General features: G+C 57.5%; 1 protein-coding gene, 1 long non-coding RNA gene and 2 other non-coding genes across 4 annotated transcripts in view; 3 read left to right on the top strand and 1 right to left on the bottom strand.

Moving 5' to 3' along the window:
- Positions 1-224: 224 nt before the first annotated feature.
- On the top strand, positions 225-3,777 carry LOC139681786 (uncharacterized). Its single transcript, XR_011699559.1, has 2 exons — positions 225-489; positions 2,957-3,777. It is a non-coding gene; the product is annotated as an uncharacterized lncRNA (long non-coding RNA).
- Positions 1,483-1,566, top strand: LOC139682067 (small nucleolar RNA SNORD45). The gene has a single exon (XR_011699600.1). It is a non-coding gene; the product is annotated as a small nucleolar RNA SNORD45 (small nucleolar RNA).
- Positions 3,690-3,773, top strand: LOC139682068 (small nucleolar RNA SNORD45). Its single transcript, XR_011699601.1, has one exon. It is a non-coding gene; the product is annotated as a small nucleolar RNA SNORD45 (small nucleolar RNA).
- A 5,229-nt stretch (positions 3,778-9,006) lies between the features above and the next one.
- LOC139682050 (E3 ubiquitin-protein ligase RNF31-like) overlaps positions 9,007-16,671 on the bottom strand; it is a 29,295-nt gene continuing 21,630 nt past the window's right edge. Inside the window, exons 2-8 of the mRNA XM_071576010.1 lie at positions 13,506-13,749; positions 12,092-12,242; positions 11,184-11,338; positions 10,772-10,825; positions 10,427-10,478; positions 9,756-9,913; positions 9,007-9,097 (exon numbers count right to left, since the gene is read on the bottom strand). Coding sequence (XP_071432111.1) covers positions 9,008-9,097; positions 9,756-9,913; positions 10,427-10,478; positions 10,772-10,825; positions 11,184-11,338; positions 12,092-12,242; positions 13,506-13,749 — 904 coding nt within the window. The 3' untranslated portion in view covers position 9,007. The remainder of the gene's footprint in view (positions 9,098-9,755; positions 9,914-10,426; positions 10,479-10,771; positions 10,826-11,183; positions 11,339-12,091; positions 12,243-13,505; positions 13,750-16,671) is intronic.

The following is a 16,671-nucleotide window of genomic DNA, read 5'->3' on the forward strand; positions in this document are numbered from 1 at the left end:
GGGATTCCCGGGGTTGGGCTGGGATTCCCGGGGTGGGGCTGGGATTGCTGGGCTGGGCTGGGCTTGCTGGGCTGGGATTGCTGGGCTGGGCTGGGATTGCTGGGCTGGGCTGGGCTGGCGCTGGGATTGCTGGGCTGGCGCTGGGATTGCTGGGCTGGGATTGCTGGGCTGGGATTGCTGGGCTGGGATTGCTGGGCTGGGCTGGGCTGGCGCTGGGATTGCTGGGCTGGCGCTGGGATTGCTGGGCTGAGATTGCTGGGCTGGGGCTGGGATTGCTGGGCTGGGGCTGGGTTTGCTGGGCTGGGTTTGCTGGGCTGGGATTGCTGGGCTGGGATGGCTGGGCTGGGATGGCTGGGCTGGGCTGGGCTTGCTGGGCTGGGCTTGCTGGGCGGAACTGGGGGCGGAAGCGGCGGAAGCTTCTCGTGCCCTGCCCGTGGCAAGACGTCACTTCCTGGGCGCCGAGGGCGGGAGCGGAGTTGCGGCCACGCGGTGCGGGCCGAGCCGGGTCGGGCAGGGGCTGGAGGGTCCCGGGAGCGCTGCGGGGGCTCGGCCCGGGGGGTCCCGGGAGCGCTGCGGGGGCTCGGCCCGGGGGGTCCCGGGAGCGCTGCGGGGGCTCGGCCCGGGGGGTCCCGGGAGCGCTGCGGGGGCTCGGCCCGGGGGGTCCCGGGAGTGCTGCGGAGGCTCGGCCCGGGGGGTCCCGGGAGCGCTGCGGAGGCTCGGCCCGGGGGGTCCCGGGAGTGCTGCGGAGGCTCGGCCCGGGGGGTCCCGGGAGTGCTGCGGAGGCTCGGCCCGGGGGGTCCCGGGAGTGCTGCGGGGGGTTGGCCCGGGGGCTCCCGGGAGTGCTGCGGGGGCTCGGCCCGGGGGGTCCCGGGAGTGCTGCGGAGGCTCGGCCCGGGGGGTCCCGGGAGTGCTGCGGAGGCTCGGCCCGGGGGGTCCCGGGAGTGCTGCGGAGGCTCGGCCCGGGGGGTCCCGGGAGTGCTGCGGAGGCTCGGCCCGGGGGGTCCCGGGAGTGCTGCGGGGGCTCGGCCCGGGGGGTCCCGGGAGTGCTGCGGGGGGTTGGCCCGGGGGCTCCCGGGAGTGCTGCGGGATCGGGGGCTGGGGGGCTCGATCCCAGCAGGCGGGAGCCGGTCGGGCCGTGCCGCGAGGGGGAAGCTGCACCGAGGCCAGGGTCTGTGCAGCCCCACGAGGGGTCTCGGCCTCCGCTCGGCCGGGGCGGGCATGGCGGACGCGGCTGCCACAGCTCCGCCGGGACCTCCCCCTCTGCTGTGCCGGGTATGGCTCGGGAAAGGGCCCGTGTCCGGCGGGCGCTGGGGCGGCAGCGGCGGGACCCCCGGGCACGGACCCCGCTGGGCACGGACCCGACTGGGCAAGGACCTCGCCGGGCACGGATCCCGGCGGGCACAGCTGCAGCTGGGAGCGTCGTGCTTGGGGCACAGAGTGTTGGCTGGGGAGGCCGGGCCGGGCAGGAGGAGGCACTGGCTGGGCCGGGGATGAGTGCTGGCATGTATTAGCTGAGCTGAGCTGATGTCTCTCACCGCTTTAGCTCTAGAATTACTCTGAGGCCCAGCAAGGTGCAGGTCCCTGGGCAGGTGAGCGTGAAGCTGTTCCAAGCTGGGAGATGAAGTTGTGTCCCAAAGGGAAGCAGCGTGAGGTGGAGGGGGCACAGGTTGGGTTGTTGGCACGTTGTGCAGGAGCAGCCCTGGGCTCAGCCCTGTGTGTTGTGCCCAGGAGGGGCTCTCAGCTGCCCTGCCTTGCCTCGTTTGGGCGTTTGTGGCCATGTGCAGCAGGGCATGTTGCCTCGGGGTGTCCCTGCTGGCAGAGCTGTGCAGGTGCCGAGCAGGCGCTGGGGTGCGTGTGCAGCTGGGCTGGGGCAGCTGCCAGTGGGAGTGGGCAGGAGGGAACTGGCAGCTGCTGTGAGCCTTGGCCTAACCCCAGAATGTTGTGTGCTCCTGCCAGGTGTCTGAGGCAGTGCAGGACATTTGGGCTGGCCCAGAGTGGTGCCCCAGCATTTGGGAGAGTGCCCAGCGCTGCAGCTGCCAGTGGGGCGTGGCAGGTGAGGTTTGGGGTGAGGCAAGTGCGGGCAAGGTCCCTGTTGCCGTGGGTTTGGAAGTGCAGCCAAGTGTGCAGCCAGCTGGGAAAGTGCTGGTGCGTTGTGTGTGCAGGGACACGCAGCTCCCTGGGGCTGTGCTGGGCACCTGTCAGTGCCGAGGGACCGATCCGTGGGCTGGGAAGGGGAGGGGGCCAGGGGCACTTCTTAGTTGGGATCCTTTTGTGCTCTGTGAAACCTGGGACTAGCATTTGGTGCCATATTTTCTGTGGGCATTTGAATGTTCTTTTGTTGTTCCTAATCTATTATTTTTTCCATTCCCCACCACTCTGCATCATGGAAGACACAAGGATCATCAGATTTGGACGAGGAAAAGCCCCTGAGCCCCAGGTCACTGCAGAGAGGAGGTGGCACAGTGGGTGAGTGTCAGAGGGGTATCCCAGAGGTGTCAGAGGCTTTCAGGGAAGGTGAGGGTGTTCCCTGTCCCTTTCCCCATGGTGTAGGGTCACATGTGTCCTACAGTGGGTGCTGCTCCACAGCCCCCCAGTGACGAGTGTCCCATGGGTCACACGGTGGGTGGGTGTCGCCAGCTCGACAGTTACGAATGTGCTCGTCCCCAGCCCCTTGCTGGTATCCTTTGAGACACTCTCTGTGTTTCCCAACTGCCCCTTTCTTACAGTGAGTGAACAAACAGCCAGAGAGCCCTGAGCAGCTGGGAGGAGACAGTGGGGAAAACCGAAGCTCCTGCATGGCCATGAAATAATGGAAAGGGGTCAGCCTCCCTCTTTCTGCCCTGAAAAGGTCTGGACAGCTCTGTTGTTTGGGAAGGTGACAAAGCCCTTCCTTCCCACAGGTGATGAGGAGGTCCTGCTGCACTTGGAGCATTTTCCAATTCTGGGATTTTTTCAGGACCTCTTAGGAAGCCATGACGTGGCCAAGCAGTTGGGCCATTGTCTTGCAGAAGGTGTGGCCTGAACAAGTGCATTTGAAAGGTGCCAGCCAGTGTGTGCCTTGGGCTTGCTTCCAGGTCGTGTGGCTGTGGCTCCTTTGGAATGGGTATGGCTGGAATTCTTTAGTTGTAAATTGGTGGGACTGAGGAAGGAGCTGGTGTCCTCCTTTCCTTGTGACTTTGTCCTTGCAGCAGCAGGAAAGATGCTGTTCCTTGGCCGCTTCTGAGAGCGGGTTCTGTTGGTTGTGACATCACAGTCTGTGTGTGGTTGTAGCCCTGAGGGGCACAGATGCTGCTGGTGCCGCAGCCCCTGAGCCGCCAGCACAGCAGCCCCAGGCCGGGGCTTTTGGAAGGTGGTTCTGCACAGGGACTTGACGGCAGAGCTGCTGCCCTGAGCCTGGCACTGCTGGGGAACCGTGTGGGCGAGAACTGTGGGGCTGGGCTAGGGCAAGGTGACAGCTGAGGATCATCACTTGGATCCCAGCCTGGCTGAGCCCAGCCCAGCTGAGCCATTCCTGCAGGAACAGCCCCCAAGGCAGCTGGGGATGGGTTTTGTCTTCCCAGCAGTGGCGATGGCTCCAGCCTGGTGCCAGGGACTGTGCTGCAGGGTGCCAGCTGCAGCTGGGAGCGTCGTGCTTGGGGCACAGAGTGTTGGCTGGGGAGGCCGGGCCGGGCAGGAGGAGGCACTGGCTGGGCCGGGGATGAGTGCTGGCATGTATTAGCTGAGCTGAGCTGATGTCTCTCACCGCTTTAGCTCTAGAATTACTCTGAGGCCCAGCAAGGTGCAGGTCCCTGGGCAGGTGAGCGTGAAGCTGTTCCAAGCTGGGAGATGAAGTTGTGTCCCAAAGGGAAGCAGCGTGAGGTGGAGGGGGCACAGGTTGGGTTGTTGGCACGTTGTGCAGGAGCAGCCCTGGGCTCAGCCCTGTGTGTTGTGCCCAGGAGGGGCTCTCAGCTGCCCTGCCTTGCCTCGTTTGGGCGTTTGTGGCCATGTGCAGCAGGGCATGTTGCCTCTGGGGGCAGCCCCTGGGATTCGGCAGCCTGGGGGGAGAAGGGGGGTCAGGAGGGGGCCTGGAATGGAGGGATCCCCCTCAGACCCGCTCAGGGACCCCCCAAATCCCACCTGAGACCACCCAAACCCACTCAAGGTGCCCAGGACCCCTAAAACCCTTCAAACCCTGCAAAGAGCCCAAAAAACCTCCTGAAAATCCTACCAGTCCCCCCCAAACCCTCTCAAATCACCCCTCGACCCCCCAGGATCCTTCCCAACCCACTCTGGGACCCCAAACCACCAACCCAAAAGCTCTCTCAAGGACCCCCAAACCACTTCAGGAACCTCCAAAACCCACTGGGGGTCCCCAAAACCATACCCAGGACCCCTCAAACACTCCTCAGAATCCCTGAAAACCTCCTAAAAATCCCCCCAAACCCCCTCAGGGTCCTCCCGAGCCCCTTCGAATCCCCCCAAACCCACTCAAGTTTCCCCCAGACACCACCAGAGATGCCCAAAAGCCCCTCAAGTCCCTCCCAAACACCCTTTTACACCCCCGAGACCCCCCAGATCTCAGCCTCACAATGGCAACCACTCACCGCCCATTGCTCAGGAGCTGCTGCTGCCGCAAAGCATCACGGGAGGGGGCGTGGCCGCCAGGGGGCACTGGCAGGTGGTGCAGGTGTGGGCGGGGCCTTCCTTCAGGTACGTGCAGTGGGGGCAGGACCAAACCTGGGGGGGGCCTGGGACCCCCAACACACACCTGAGACCACCCAGAGTACATCTGGGGCATCCCAAAACACACCTGGGGCACCCCAAAACACACCTGAAACCACCCCAAATACATCTTGGGCATCCCAGAATTCACCTGAGACCACCCAAAACTCACCTGAGACCCCATGAAACACACCTGGGACCACCCAAAACTCACCTGAGACCCCATGAGACACACCTGGGTGTTGCAACCATGGCCTAGGGAGGACTGCACACACCAATGTGATGTAAAGCAAATCCCAAGTTTATTCAAAAACACAGGTATATATGACCTCAAGTGACCCCGCCCCAGGTGCGGTGGTCTGACTCCAATTGGTTGAGGCTGGAAACATGTCCTTTTAAGGTGAAAACGAAACTTGTAAGGTGGTCACTCAGGCCCACCTGAATCGGGCTGCAACATCTCCCCCTTTTGTTTCAAAGAACAAAGCAAAAATGCAAACAACAGAATACACATCATGCATTTTGCAATTTGAACAGAAAGGCTGAAAATTTTGAAAATTGAGAAATAACATTTTGAAAATCTCAAATTTTGCTACTTCAAGACTTAACAGGGTATTTGCAGGTTACACATCCCTACCTCCCCCTCTCTTTTCAAAATAGACTTTTTGGAAGGAGGTACAGTAACCTTTGTAAACTCACACAAACTAATACATGACTAAGACATGTATGTTTGGAATTTGCAAACTTACAACTAGTGCAAAACAAGAAACTTTTCTTTCACGCGTGAAATTGTGGTCCTTCCTGTGCAGTCATCACTGCACAAACCACTGTAAACAAACTACAAATTTTATTAAATTTTGTGTATAGTATTCAAGAGTGCAGAGTGACTTAACTTAGCAAAGAAGCAAGTTCAGTCCAGCTGAACTAAATCTCCTTATGTTCAAGGTCTATTCTCAGAACTTCTGTGTGGCCATCACAGAGGTCTGAGAATGAAGCTTTGATTTTTAGTCCTTATACACTCTTGGTAAAGCAGCAAACAAGTGTGAATTCACAGAGGAAATTCACAAAGGCTAAACATTACTACTTACATTCTGCAGAAAATGTTCAGCAGCTGAGGCGACAGGTGTCCTTACCCCTGCAGCCTGCTGGGCAACTTGGCAGTGCAATAAGCTCAAAACTGCACTTTAACTGAAAATTAACAGAATTTCAAAATACAAGCTAAACAACATGCTAACTTGAACTGGACTGTTCTTGTTTGATTGGACAGTTAATGACTAGTCTTAGGCTACTGCTGCTTGTGGTTGTGGTTGCCATATGGGGAAGGCAGCCTGGCTCCAGTTTCCATGAGATATTTGACTGGCTGCGCCCCATGGCTTGCAGCCCCTCTGGATTTTTGGAGGCCCAGCTCCCCACCCCATGTTTGTTAGAGGAGTACCATCCTTTTTATATTTAGAATGACAATCTTGGGCTTTGTGACCAAGTCTGTGACAACGGTTACATTCTCCAGTGAACCTTTGAGTTCTGCTATATTTTGGTTGTGCTGGACTAGATTTTGTTGTTAAATTCCAGGGTCTTTTTCCCCTTTTTTGGGTGGATTGTTTGCTAAGAACTGTGGCTAGAGCAGAAGCATGTAGCTTTGCTTTTTCCTCCTCTTCTACCCAGGGCAACCTGGCACAGGCTTCAATTAACTGTACCAAAGTAGCTGTGGCTGGTAGAGAGGCTATGAGCTGTTTGCATTGAGGATTGGCATTATTAATTACCAGATCTTTCAATAAAGCTGGTTTAATGTCAGGGGTAATATTTGGAGCAGTATCCAAAGCTTCTGTTACTTTATCTACAAATTCCATGAATGTCTGTCCAGGTTTCTGCATTATTTGCATATAAGGTAGAGAAGGTTTTCCCTTCTTAGGCAGATTAGAGAATGCAGTCAAAGCAGCATTCTTTGACTGTTGCAAAATATGAAAATATAATGCAGCTTGTGTTTGTGGGTCTTCATAAGCTCCTGATCCCATTAGCTGGTCTAAAGATGCTAATTTTAAGGGATGTCCAGTTTCTAAGTGTATATTTTTTGCCTGTTCCTCCGTTAACTGCTCTTTCCATTTCTGTAGAAATATCATATAAGCAGTAGGAGGTAGAATAAACTCCATTAAAGCCTTAGTGTCTGCTGGGATTATGTTGTTGTATTTTATGAAGGCTGTGATTTGGTTTTTTACCAAGGCATTGTCATAGCCGTATTGAAAGACTACACTGTGGGGTTTTTGTGCAATTTTCCAATCAAGTGGCTCCCATTTTAAGCCTTGTGTAGTGTTAATCACAGGCGCAGAAACCAGGGGTTGCAGGGAAGGTGAAGATGTACCTACTTCTGCAGCTATGGATACTAACTCTTTGTACCTTTGCTGGGTATTAAATGTGAGGTCGCGAGGTGGCTTTGTGACTCCATCTGCAGAATCTGGTACCTGGGTATCAGAAAGCTTTGAAATTAAGTTAGCAGCATTGCAATTTCCATCTCCCCCCAGCATGTCCCAAACAGAGGCTTCTTTTTCTGTTGCTCTCCATTCTGGGACACAGCCGGTGGGTGTGGCTGTCGGCGATGGAGGTTGCATGTACCAGGTTGCCGGCGCAGGGGGTTCCAGTGCCGGTGCTGGCAGCTGCGGGCAGCGCGCGGCTATCGGGGAGGGAGTCCCCGCTGGTGCTGCAGCGCTTGTCTCCTGCGCGACCGGCGCTGTGGGAACTCGCTCTCGGGGCACTTGCTCTGTGGGTGGCACGCAGTGAAGGGAACGCTCAGGGGGAGCTCCGGTGGCTCCGCTCCACTGGGGAGGAGTCTCTCCCCTCTCCATGACGCGGTCGATCCACGCAGGAGGTGGTGGTGGTGGCGCAGGAACTGATCTGCCCCCGGAGCGGGCGAATTCGGAGCCGACCCCGGCCCCTGCGGGCTGCGGGGGACCCGCGCCTGGCGCATGCGCTGTGATTTGCATGCAGTGGGGCGGGGGGTTGGGCGGTCCTTGCACCTCGTGGTCAGGGCGCGCCGTTCCTTTGTTTGATTTCGCGGGCTTTGCCACCACGTGGTCTCTCTGTTTTCCTGGCCACGCGGTTATGCCGGGCGGCTGTAGCCCTGCTGGAATGTCTGCCGCGGCAGCCTTCTGTCGCAACGGAGCGACTCCGGCGTACTCGCAGGGCGGCGGGGAGCGCGGCGGCGGGGCGACCCCAGCCCCGAGGTACCCGCAGGGCATTGGCGGCAGCGGCGGTGGAGCCGGCGCCGAAGGTGGATGGGCAGGGGGAGAGAAACTCCAAGGGGTTTGTCTCCCCCTCCACATGACTCTCTCGTCTGAGGGCATTCCCCATCGCGCTTTCTCGCAGTTAGGATTTAAATAAAACTCACTCACGGTTTGTTTTTCTGCGGCGTGTCTCGTGGGGTTCCAAGGTTGCTGCTGAGGTCTGGCCGCTTCTACAGCAGCAGCCGGTGGTCTCATTCGCTGTGAGTTGTAAGGCGGTGCAAAGACGACTTCTTGGCTTTTTGCGGTGACGAACGGCGTGGAAAAGCTTTGATTCCATGGTTGCTGTGGTCTTGCCGGGTTTTCCGGAGCGGGAGCGGGCGGTGCCGCGTCTGGGTACCGCGGCGGCGTTTCTGCGGGCGGCGGTGCCCACGGCGGTGCAGAAGGATGTTCAGGGGAAAAATCGCCTTGCAAAAGGTGACTTTTTTCCCTTCTCTCCGGTAGATCGAGGTTTTTACGGGCTCGTTCTACCTCTAACAGCATTTTCCTTACAGCTGCATATGACGAAATGTGCGGCAAAAATTCTTCGGGTGCAGTTTGCACTAAATTCCACAAATCTGCCCCAATTTTATCACACACTTCTATGGAAAGCGTGGGATTGGCATGTTAGGTGCTCTCGAGTGAAGCACCAATCCAAAAATTCCTGTAATGCTTGTCTTTCAATGTTTGTTTTTGTAACACGAGCTAGTTTCTCAAATTTATCAAGCAATAAGTTGGTTTTAGACGAGTTGGAATTTCCCATGTTTCTTTAACTCACCGGTTCGAAGGTCGTGGTTCCTTCAGTCCACGTTCTTCCAGCAGCTCTCAGGGCTACTACACAAAACTCCCAAGTTTACAGGAGACAGAAGCTCTCAGAGGCTTCTCCACAAAGCACCCAAAAAACCTGGGGCATAGTAGCTCTCAGGGGCCACTTCTTAAGGCTCTAGGCAGGTGCAGGTGGGTTCCAGGTTCTGAGACACGTTGGGGTCCACCATTTGTTGCAACCATGCCCTAGCGGAGACTGCACACACCAATGTGATGTAAAGCAAATCCCAAGTTTATTCAAAAACACAGGTATATATGACCTCAAGTGACCCCACCCCAGGTGCGGTGGTCTGACTCCAATTGATTGAGGCTGGAAACATGTCCTTTTAAGGTGAAAACGAAACCTGTAAGGTGGTCACTCAGGCCCACCTGAATCAGGCTGCAACACCTGGGACCACCCAAAACTCACCTGAGACCCCATGAGACACACCTGGGACCACCCAAAACTCACCTGAGACCCCATGAGACACACCTGGGACCACCCAAACTACAGCTCGAACACCCCAAAACACGACCACCCAAAACAAAGTGGGGACCACTCAAAACACACACCTGTGACCCTCCAAAACTCACCTTGGATCAACCAAAATACACCTGGAACCCTCTCAAACACACCTGGGATCTTCCAAAACTCACCTGGGACCCCCCTAAGCCCTCCCTGGGATCTCCCTAAACACACCTGGGAGACCCAAAGAACACGCCTCGGACCCCCAAAACACATCTGGGACCCCCAAATTCACCAGGGAATCACTAAAACAGACTTAGAACACCTCAAAGGACACCTCAAAATACACGTGGGAACCCTCTAAACACACCTGGGCACCCTCAGAATTTATGTGGCACCCTCCAAAACTGATTCGGGAGGCCCAAAATCCCACCTGGGGCAGCTCAAAACCGTCCTGAGACCCCCTGAACACACCCAGGACCGCTTAAAACTCACCTGGGACCCCTCAAAACATCCCTGGCACCCCCCAGACCCACCTGCTGGGTGTGGCTGGGCCTCCGGGCCAGCCGGGGGCGCTCACAGACCACACAGAGGACGCTCTGGGCAGGATTCAGGAAGGTGCAGGAAGCGCAGGCCCAGCCCAGCCCCTCCCCCAAATTTGGAGGGGCTCGGGGGGGTCCTTGGGGGCCTCCACCTGGAGAGGGGAGGGGGACACCTGTAGGACCCAACAGGGACCCACAGGGAGCCCCAAACACCGCCCAGGACCACTCAATGTCCCCTAAATGGTCGTGAAAGGTCATTTAAAAAAGTCAAAAATCCCAAATAAACCTCCCTAAAAGATAAAAAAAATCCCCCCAAATTAGGGGTCTCCCCACACACCCCAAACAGCCTTCCAGCCTTCCCCAAAAGGTCCTGAGAGGTAACAAAGAAACCCTAAAATCTCCCAATAAACCCCTCAAAAGACCAAAACAATTTAAAAAAACATCAAAAGATCACAGGACCACTCAAATCCCCCCACAAGGTCCTGACAGGTCACATAAACCCCCCCAAAAAAATCCAGATAAACCTCTCAAAAATCCTCAAAATACACTGGTATCCCCAAACCCACCCAGGACCCCCCAGTCCCCTTCGGGACCCCCCCAAATCCCCCTCAAACCCACCAGCACCCCCAACACACACAAACACCACCTCCTACAGCGCCCCCTACCGGCCACGAGAACCCTGTCCCTTGTGGGCAGCGCGTCGGACACCAGTGGCTGCTGGGGAGCATCAGAGAGACCAGTATAAACCAGTATGGGCCACTATGGGCCAGGAACTACCCACATAACATCCTGTGTCCAACCCTGAATGCCCCCCTGTGCCCTCCAGTATGGACCACTATAGACTGGTATCCACCAGTATAAACCAGTACGGGCCAGTAACCTCCCACATAACACCCTGTAACCAATCCCAAACTCCCCTGTGCCCACCAGTCCCCTCCCACTTTCTCCCAATCCCCCCCAGTTCCCTTCCAGCTCCTCCCGACCACCCCCAGTCCCTCTCCCAGTCTCACCTCATCTTCCTCCAGCAGGATCTCAGTGAAGAACTGGGGATTCGGGTGCTGGTTCTGGGAGAGAAGGGGAGTCAGAACTTCCCAGTATGGACCAGTATGGCTCAGTGACACTGCCAATGTCTCCCAGGATGGACCACTATGGCCCAGAGCCCCCCAGTCTGGCCCAGTGACCTCCTCATGTCCCTCCGTATATCCCAGTGACCATGCAGTCCCTCCAGTCCCTCCCAGTGGCCCCCAATCCCCTCCCAGTGGCCCCCGGCCCCTCCCAGTCCTTCCCAGTATCCTCCCAGTCCCTCCCAATCCCCTCCCAGTGCCACCCAATCCCCTCCCTGTGCCCCACAGCCCCCCCTATAACACCCCCCAGTCTGCTCCCAGTCCTTCCCAGTGCCCCCCAGTCCCTCCCAGTGCTCACAGCCAGCAGCAGGTCGATCTCTGCCCTCAGCACCAGCACATCAGCCGTGACCGAGGCCACTCGGGGCGGGTCGGGACACTCCAGCTCGGGGGGAAGCTCAGCCCCTCCCCGGACTCCTCCGTGTACCCCAAAAGCTGAAGGACCCCCCGACCCCCCTGGGGGGACACAAAGGGGGAGGTCAGGGGGGTTTGGGGGGAATTTCAGGGGTCCTGGGGAGGAGGGGGAATTAGGGGAAGGTTGGGGGGGGATAAAGGGAGTATTGGGGGGGGGTGGGTATGGGGAAAGTTTGGGGGGATTTAGGGGAGCTTAAAGGGGGTAAAGGGGAATTTGGAGGGGGTTGGGGGTCCCAGAGGAGGTTTGGGGGCAACTAAAGGGGGCTTAGGTGGTCCTGGGGGTGATTTGGTGGGGAAAAAGTGGGGTTTGGGGGGATTTGGAAGGGGCCTTGGAGGGAAAAGGGGAGAGTTGGGGGGAATTCAGGGGAAAAGGAGGTTTGGGGGGGGGAGAAGGGGAAGTTTAGAGTTCATGGGGGCTTGGGGGGATTTCAGGAGATGTTTGGGGGGTCCTCGGGACATTGGAGGGTCCTGGTGGGGGGGTGGGGTTTTTTGTGGGGTTTAAGTGTCCCCAGGTGTCTTTTGGGGGTGCCCAGGTGTGTTTGGTAATTATCAGGTGTATTTTGGTGCCCCAGGTGTGTCTGGGGATTCCCACATAGAAATGGGGGTCCCGGGTTGTGTTTTGGGGGTTCCCAAGAGGTACTTTTGTCCGTACCAAGTGTCTTGGGGGGTCCGAGGGGTATTTTTGGGGGGGCCCGAGGGGTATTTTGGCAGCTCCCAGGTATATTTGGGGGATCCCATGCCCATTTTGGGGTCCGCAGGTGCATTTCCTGGTGTCAGGTGCATTCTGGGATGTACCTGGATGGCTCCCACGGTGGATTTGAACACGGGGTTCCCAAACCTCACCCCTCTCCAGTGCCGGGGGTGCAGAAGGTTCCTGCCGTACTTCTCCAGGATACTCAGGGCCGTGCGGAGCCCCCCCCAGCCCATGGGGGAGCCCCCCCGGGTTCTGGGGGAAAAGGGGGACCCAGGGGAGCCCCTTGAAACCCGGGGAGCCCCTCACCTCCCCACCACCCCAATTACATCACTCCAGAATCACCAAACCCCACCCAAAACCCCCGACAATGACCCCAAATTCATCCCAAATCACCACAAAGCTCCCACTTTGGCCACCCCACCCCCCCAGGCCTTGGGGTCAGGGGGAACCCCAAAATCTGGGGCGCCCCAAAACTCCTTAAACTGCCCTTTAAACTCCACAAAAGCCCCTAAAACATCCAAAATCCCCATAAACTCACCCAAAGTGACCCTAAATTAAACAAAAATCAACCCAAATCACCCCAAGATGAATATCCTGGTGTGTTCCCCAAGTTCTGGGGGGAGAGAGGGATTTGGGAAACTCTGAAATTTGGGGTGCCCCAAAAGGCCCTCAAAATTAGCCCAACCAAGCCAACCCACCCCAAAATTACACTGAAATAATTCAAACTCACTCATAACTCCCACTTTTGGCAGCCTTCCCAAATTTGGGGAGGAAAAGGGGTTTGGGGGAAACCAAAATGTGGGGCAGCAAAACCCCTCCCCCAAATCCTCCTCAAAGCACTCAAAATCCCAACAAAACTGCCTAAAATACCACAAATTAACCAGAATAACCCCAAATCACACAAAATTACGCTAAATTTATAATCAAAATCATTAAAAACAAACAAAACATACCAGTTTTGGGACCTCGCCCCAAATTATGGGGGAAAAAGAGGAGTCGGGGGGTCCCCAAAACTCCAGGGTACCCCAACCTCCCTCTTTATGTCCCCCCCTAAAACCTCCCCAGAATCCCCCCAAAACCCCCCAGTTTTGGGCTCCTCCCCAATTTTTGGGGTGGGACAGCTCCTCTAAAACCTGGGACAATCCTAAACCCATAAAACGCCCCTTAAGCCCCCAAACCTCCCCCAAACCCTCCAGAATCACACAAAATTACCCCCAAATCCCCCCTATACCCCAAATTTTGCCCCTCTCCAATTTTGGGGGGCTAAGAGGATCCCCCAATCCCTGGGACATCCCAACTCCTCCCCCCCAAATCCCCACTAAAACCCTCTCAACCCCACTGATAATCACCCTAAATAACCCCAAATTCCCAATTTTGGCACCGCCCTAATTTGGGGAGGACCTCCCTAAAACCGCCTTATAACTCCCTCATACCCTCCTCCCACCTCCCACTTTCAGGGGCCCCCCCATTTTCAGGGTCCCCCCAAATTCTGGGGGTTTCCCCCCCCTTTGTTACCAGTTCCAGGTTGTCCCTCAGGAGTTTGGCCCCATCCAGGACCCGACACTTTTTCGGAGGGGGCAGCGGGACCCTCAGGATGGGCCCCAATGGAGGGGGCGAGGCCTCGGTGGGGTCTCGGGTCAGAGCGGCCTCGAGGGCTCCTCGGAGCCCCTCAGAGCAGGGGGAGGGTCTGGGGGGTCCCACATCGCCTGGGCGGGGGGCGCAAGGAGGGATTTGGATGGGTTTGGGGGGTGTGGGGGTACTGGGAACGGCCCAAAATTGGGGTGTGTGGGAGTCTGAGGGGGCTTTTCAGACCCACCAAAATCAGGGGAGTGCCTCTGGGTGCGTTTTGTCGTCTGGAGGGGCTCCGGGCGGGGGGGGGGGCTTGGGGAGGTTTGAGGGGGCTGGGGGTACCGGAGACCGTAGAAAATGAGGGAGAGCCTGGGCAGGATCTTCAAGCCTCCCCAAACCGGAGGGGGGTGTCTCTGGGTGAGTGTGGGGAGATTTGGGGGGTATTGGAGGTCTGGCTGTACGGGGGACCTCCCAGAAGTGGGGTGAGAGGAGTACTGCTGGTCTCTGGTTGGGTTTTTTGGGGTCGGGGGGGGGGGGGGCTCCAAGGTGGTTGGAGGAATTTTGGGAGGTTTCGAGGGTGCTTGGGGGGGGGTCTGGTGATATAGGGGACCTCCCAAAATTGGGGTAAGGGGGGCGAGGAGGCCTGGAGGGCTCTCAGACACCCCCAAAATTGAGAGGTCGACTGGGTGGGTTTGGGGGATTTGAGGAGGGGACTCTTTAGGACCCCCAAGTTGGGGGGGGGTTCGCCCCCCGGGGCTCCCTCTGGGAGTGTCCCCTGGTACCCTCAGTGTCACAGTGTGCCCTGGGCTCTGCAGTGTCACAGTGTCCCCTGGTTCTCTCACTGTCACAGTGTCCCCTGGGCCCTGAAGTGTCACATTGTCCCCTGGTTCTCTCAGTGTCACACTGTCTCCTGACCCCTGCAGTGTCACATTGTCCCATGGGTCCTGCAGTGTCACAGTGTCCCCTGGTTCTCTCAGTGTCACAGTGTCCCGTGGTTCACTCAGTGTCACAGTGTCCCCTGGGTTCTGCAGTGTCACAGTGTCCCATGGTTGTCTCAGTGTCACAGTGTCCCCTGAGCCCTGCAGTGTCACACTGTCCCCTGGTTCCCTCAGTGTCACACTGTCCCTTGGGCCTTGCAGTGTCACATTGTCCCCAGGGCCCTGCACTGTCACAGTGCCCCCTGGGTTCTGCAGTGTCACAGTGTCCCCTGGTTCACTCAGTGTCACAGTGTCCCCTGGTTCACTCAGTGTCACATTGTCCCCTGGGCCCTGTACTGTCACAGTGCCCCCTGGGTTCTGCAGTGTCACAGTGTCCCCTGGTTCACTCAGTGTCACAGTGTCCCCTGGTTCTCTCAGTGTCACAGTGTCCCCTGGGCCCTGCAGTGTCACAGTGTCCCCTGGGCCCTGCAGTGTCACATTGTCCCCTGGTTCTCTCAGTGTCACAGTGTCCCCTGGGCCCTGAAGTGTCACAGTGTCCACTGGGGCCTGCAGTGTCACAGTGTCCCCTGGGCCCTGCAGTGTCACAATGTCCCCTCGTTCTCTCAGTGTCACATTGTCCCCTGGTTCTCTCAGTGTCACAGTGTCCCCTGGGCCCTGCACTGTCACAGTGTCCCCTGGGCCCTGAAGTGTCACAGTGTCCCCTGGTTCTCTCAGTGTAACAGTGTCCACTGGACCCTGCAGTGTCACAGTGTCCCATGGGCCCTGCAGTGTCACAATGTCCCCTCGTTCTCGCAGTGTCACAGTGTCCCCTGGACCCTGCAGTGTAACAGTGTCACCTGGGTCCTTCAGTGTCAGAGTGTCCCCTGGTTCTCTCAGTGTCACAGTGTCCCCTGGGCTCTGTAGTGTCACAGTGTCCCCTGGCTCCCTCAGTGTCACAGTGTCTCCTGGGCTCTGCAGTGTCACACTGTCCCCAGGACCCTACACTGTCACAGTGTCCCCTGGTTCTCTCAGTGTCACAGTGTCCCCTGGGCCTTGCAGTGTCACAGTGTCCCCGGTGCCCTCAGTGTAACAATGTCCCCTGGTTCTCTCAGTGTCACAAAGTCCCCTGGTTCTCTCAGTGTCACAATGTCCCTGGGTTCTCTCAGTGTCACAGTGTCCCCAGGGCCCTGCAGTGTCCAAGTGTCCCCTCGTTCTCCAGTGTCACAGTGTCCCCTGGTTCTCTCAGTGTCACAGTGTCCCCTGGGCGCTGCAATGTCACAATGTCTCCGGGTTCCCTCAGTGTCACAATGTCCCCTGGGCCCTGAAGTGTCACAATGTCCCCTGGTTCTCTCAGTGTCACAGTGTCCCCTGGTTCTCTCAGCGTCACAGTGTCCTCTGGGCCCTGCAGTGTGACAATGTCCCCTGGTTCTCTCAGTGTCACAGTGTCCCATGGTTGTCTCAGTGTCACAAGGTCCGCTGGGCCCTGCACTTTCACAATGTCCCCTCGTTCTCTCAGTGTCACAGTGTCCCCTGGTTTTCTCAGTGTCACAGTGTCCCCTGGTTGTCTCAGTGTCACAGTGTCCCCTGGGCTCTGCAGTGTCACATTGTCTCCGGGGCCCTGCACTGTCACAGTGTCCCCTGGTTCTCTCAGTGTCACAGTGTCCCCTGGGCCCTGAAGTGTCACAGTGTCCCCTGGTTCTCTCAGTGTCACAGTGTCCCCTGGTTCCCTGAGTGTCACATTGTCCCCTGGTTCTCTCAGTGTCACAATATCCCCGGGTTCCCTCAGTGTCACAATGTCCCCTGGTTTTCTCTGTGTCACAGTGTCTCCTGAGCCCTGCAGTGTCACACTGTCCCCTGGTTCCCTCAGTGTCATAGTGTCCCCTGGGCCCTGAAGTGTCACAATGTCCCCTGGTTCTCTCAGTGTCACAGTGTCCCCTGGGCTCTGCAGTGTGACATTGTCCCCTGGTTCTCTCAGTGTCACAGTGTCCCCTGAGCCCTGAAGTGTCACAGTGTCCCCTGGTTCCCTCAGTGTCACACTGTCCCTTGGGCCCTGCATTGTCACATTGTCCCCAGGGCCCTGCAATGTCACAGTGCCACCTGGGTTCTGAAGTGTCACAGTGTCCCCTGGTTCTCTCAGTGTCACAGTGTCCCCTGGGCCCTGCACTGTCACAGTGTCCCCTGGTTTTCTCAGTGTC

Source organism: Pithys albifrons, chromosome 22 (genome assembly GCF_047495875.1).
Source record: "Pithys albifrons albifrons isolate INPA30051 chromosome 22, PitAlb_v1, whole genome shotgun sequence".
Taxonomy (NCBI): Eukaryota; Metazoa; Chordata; class Aves; order Passeriformes; family Thamnophilidae; genus Pithys; species Pithys albifrons.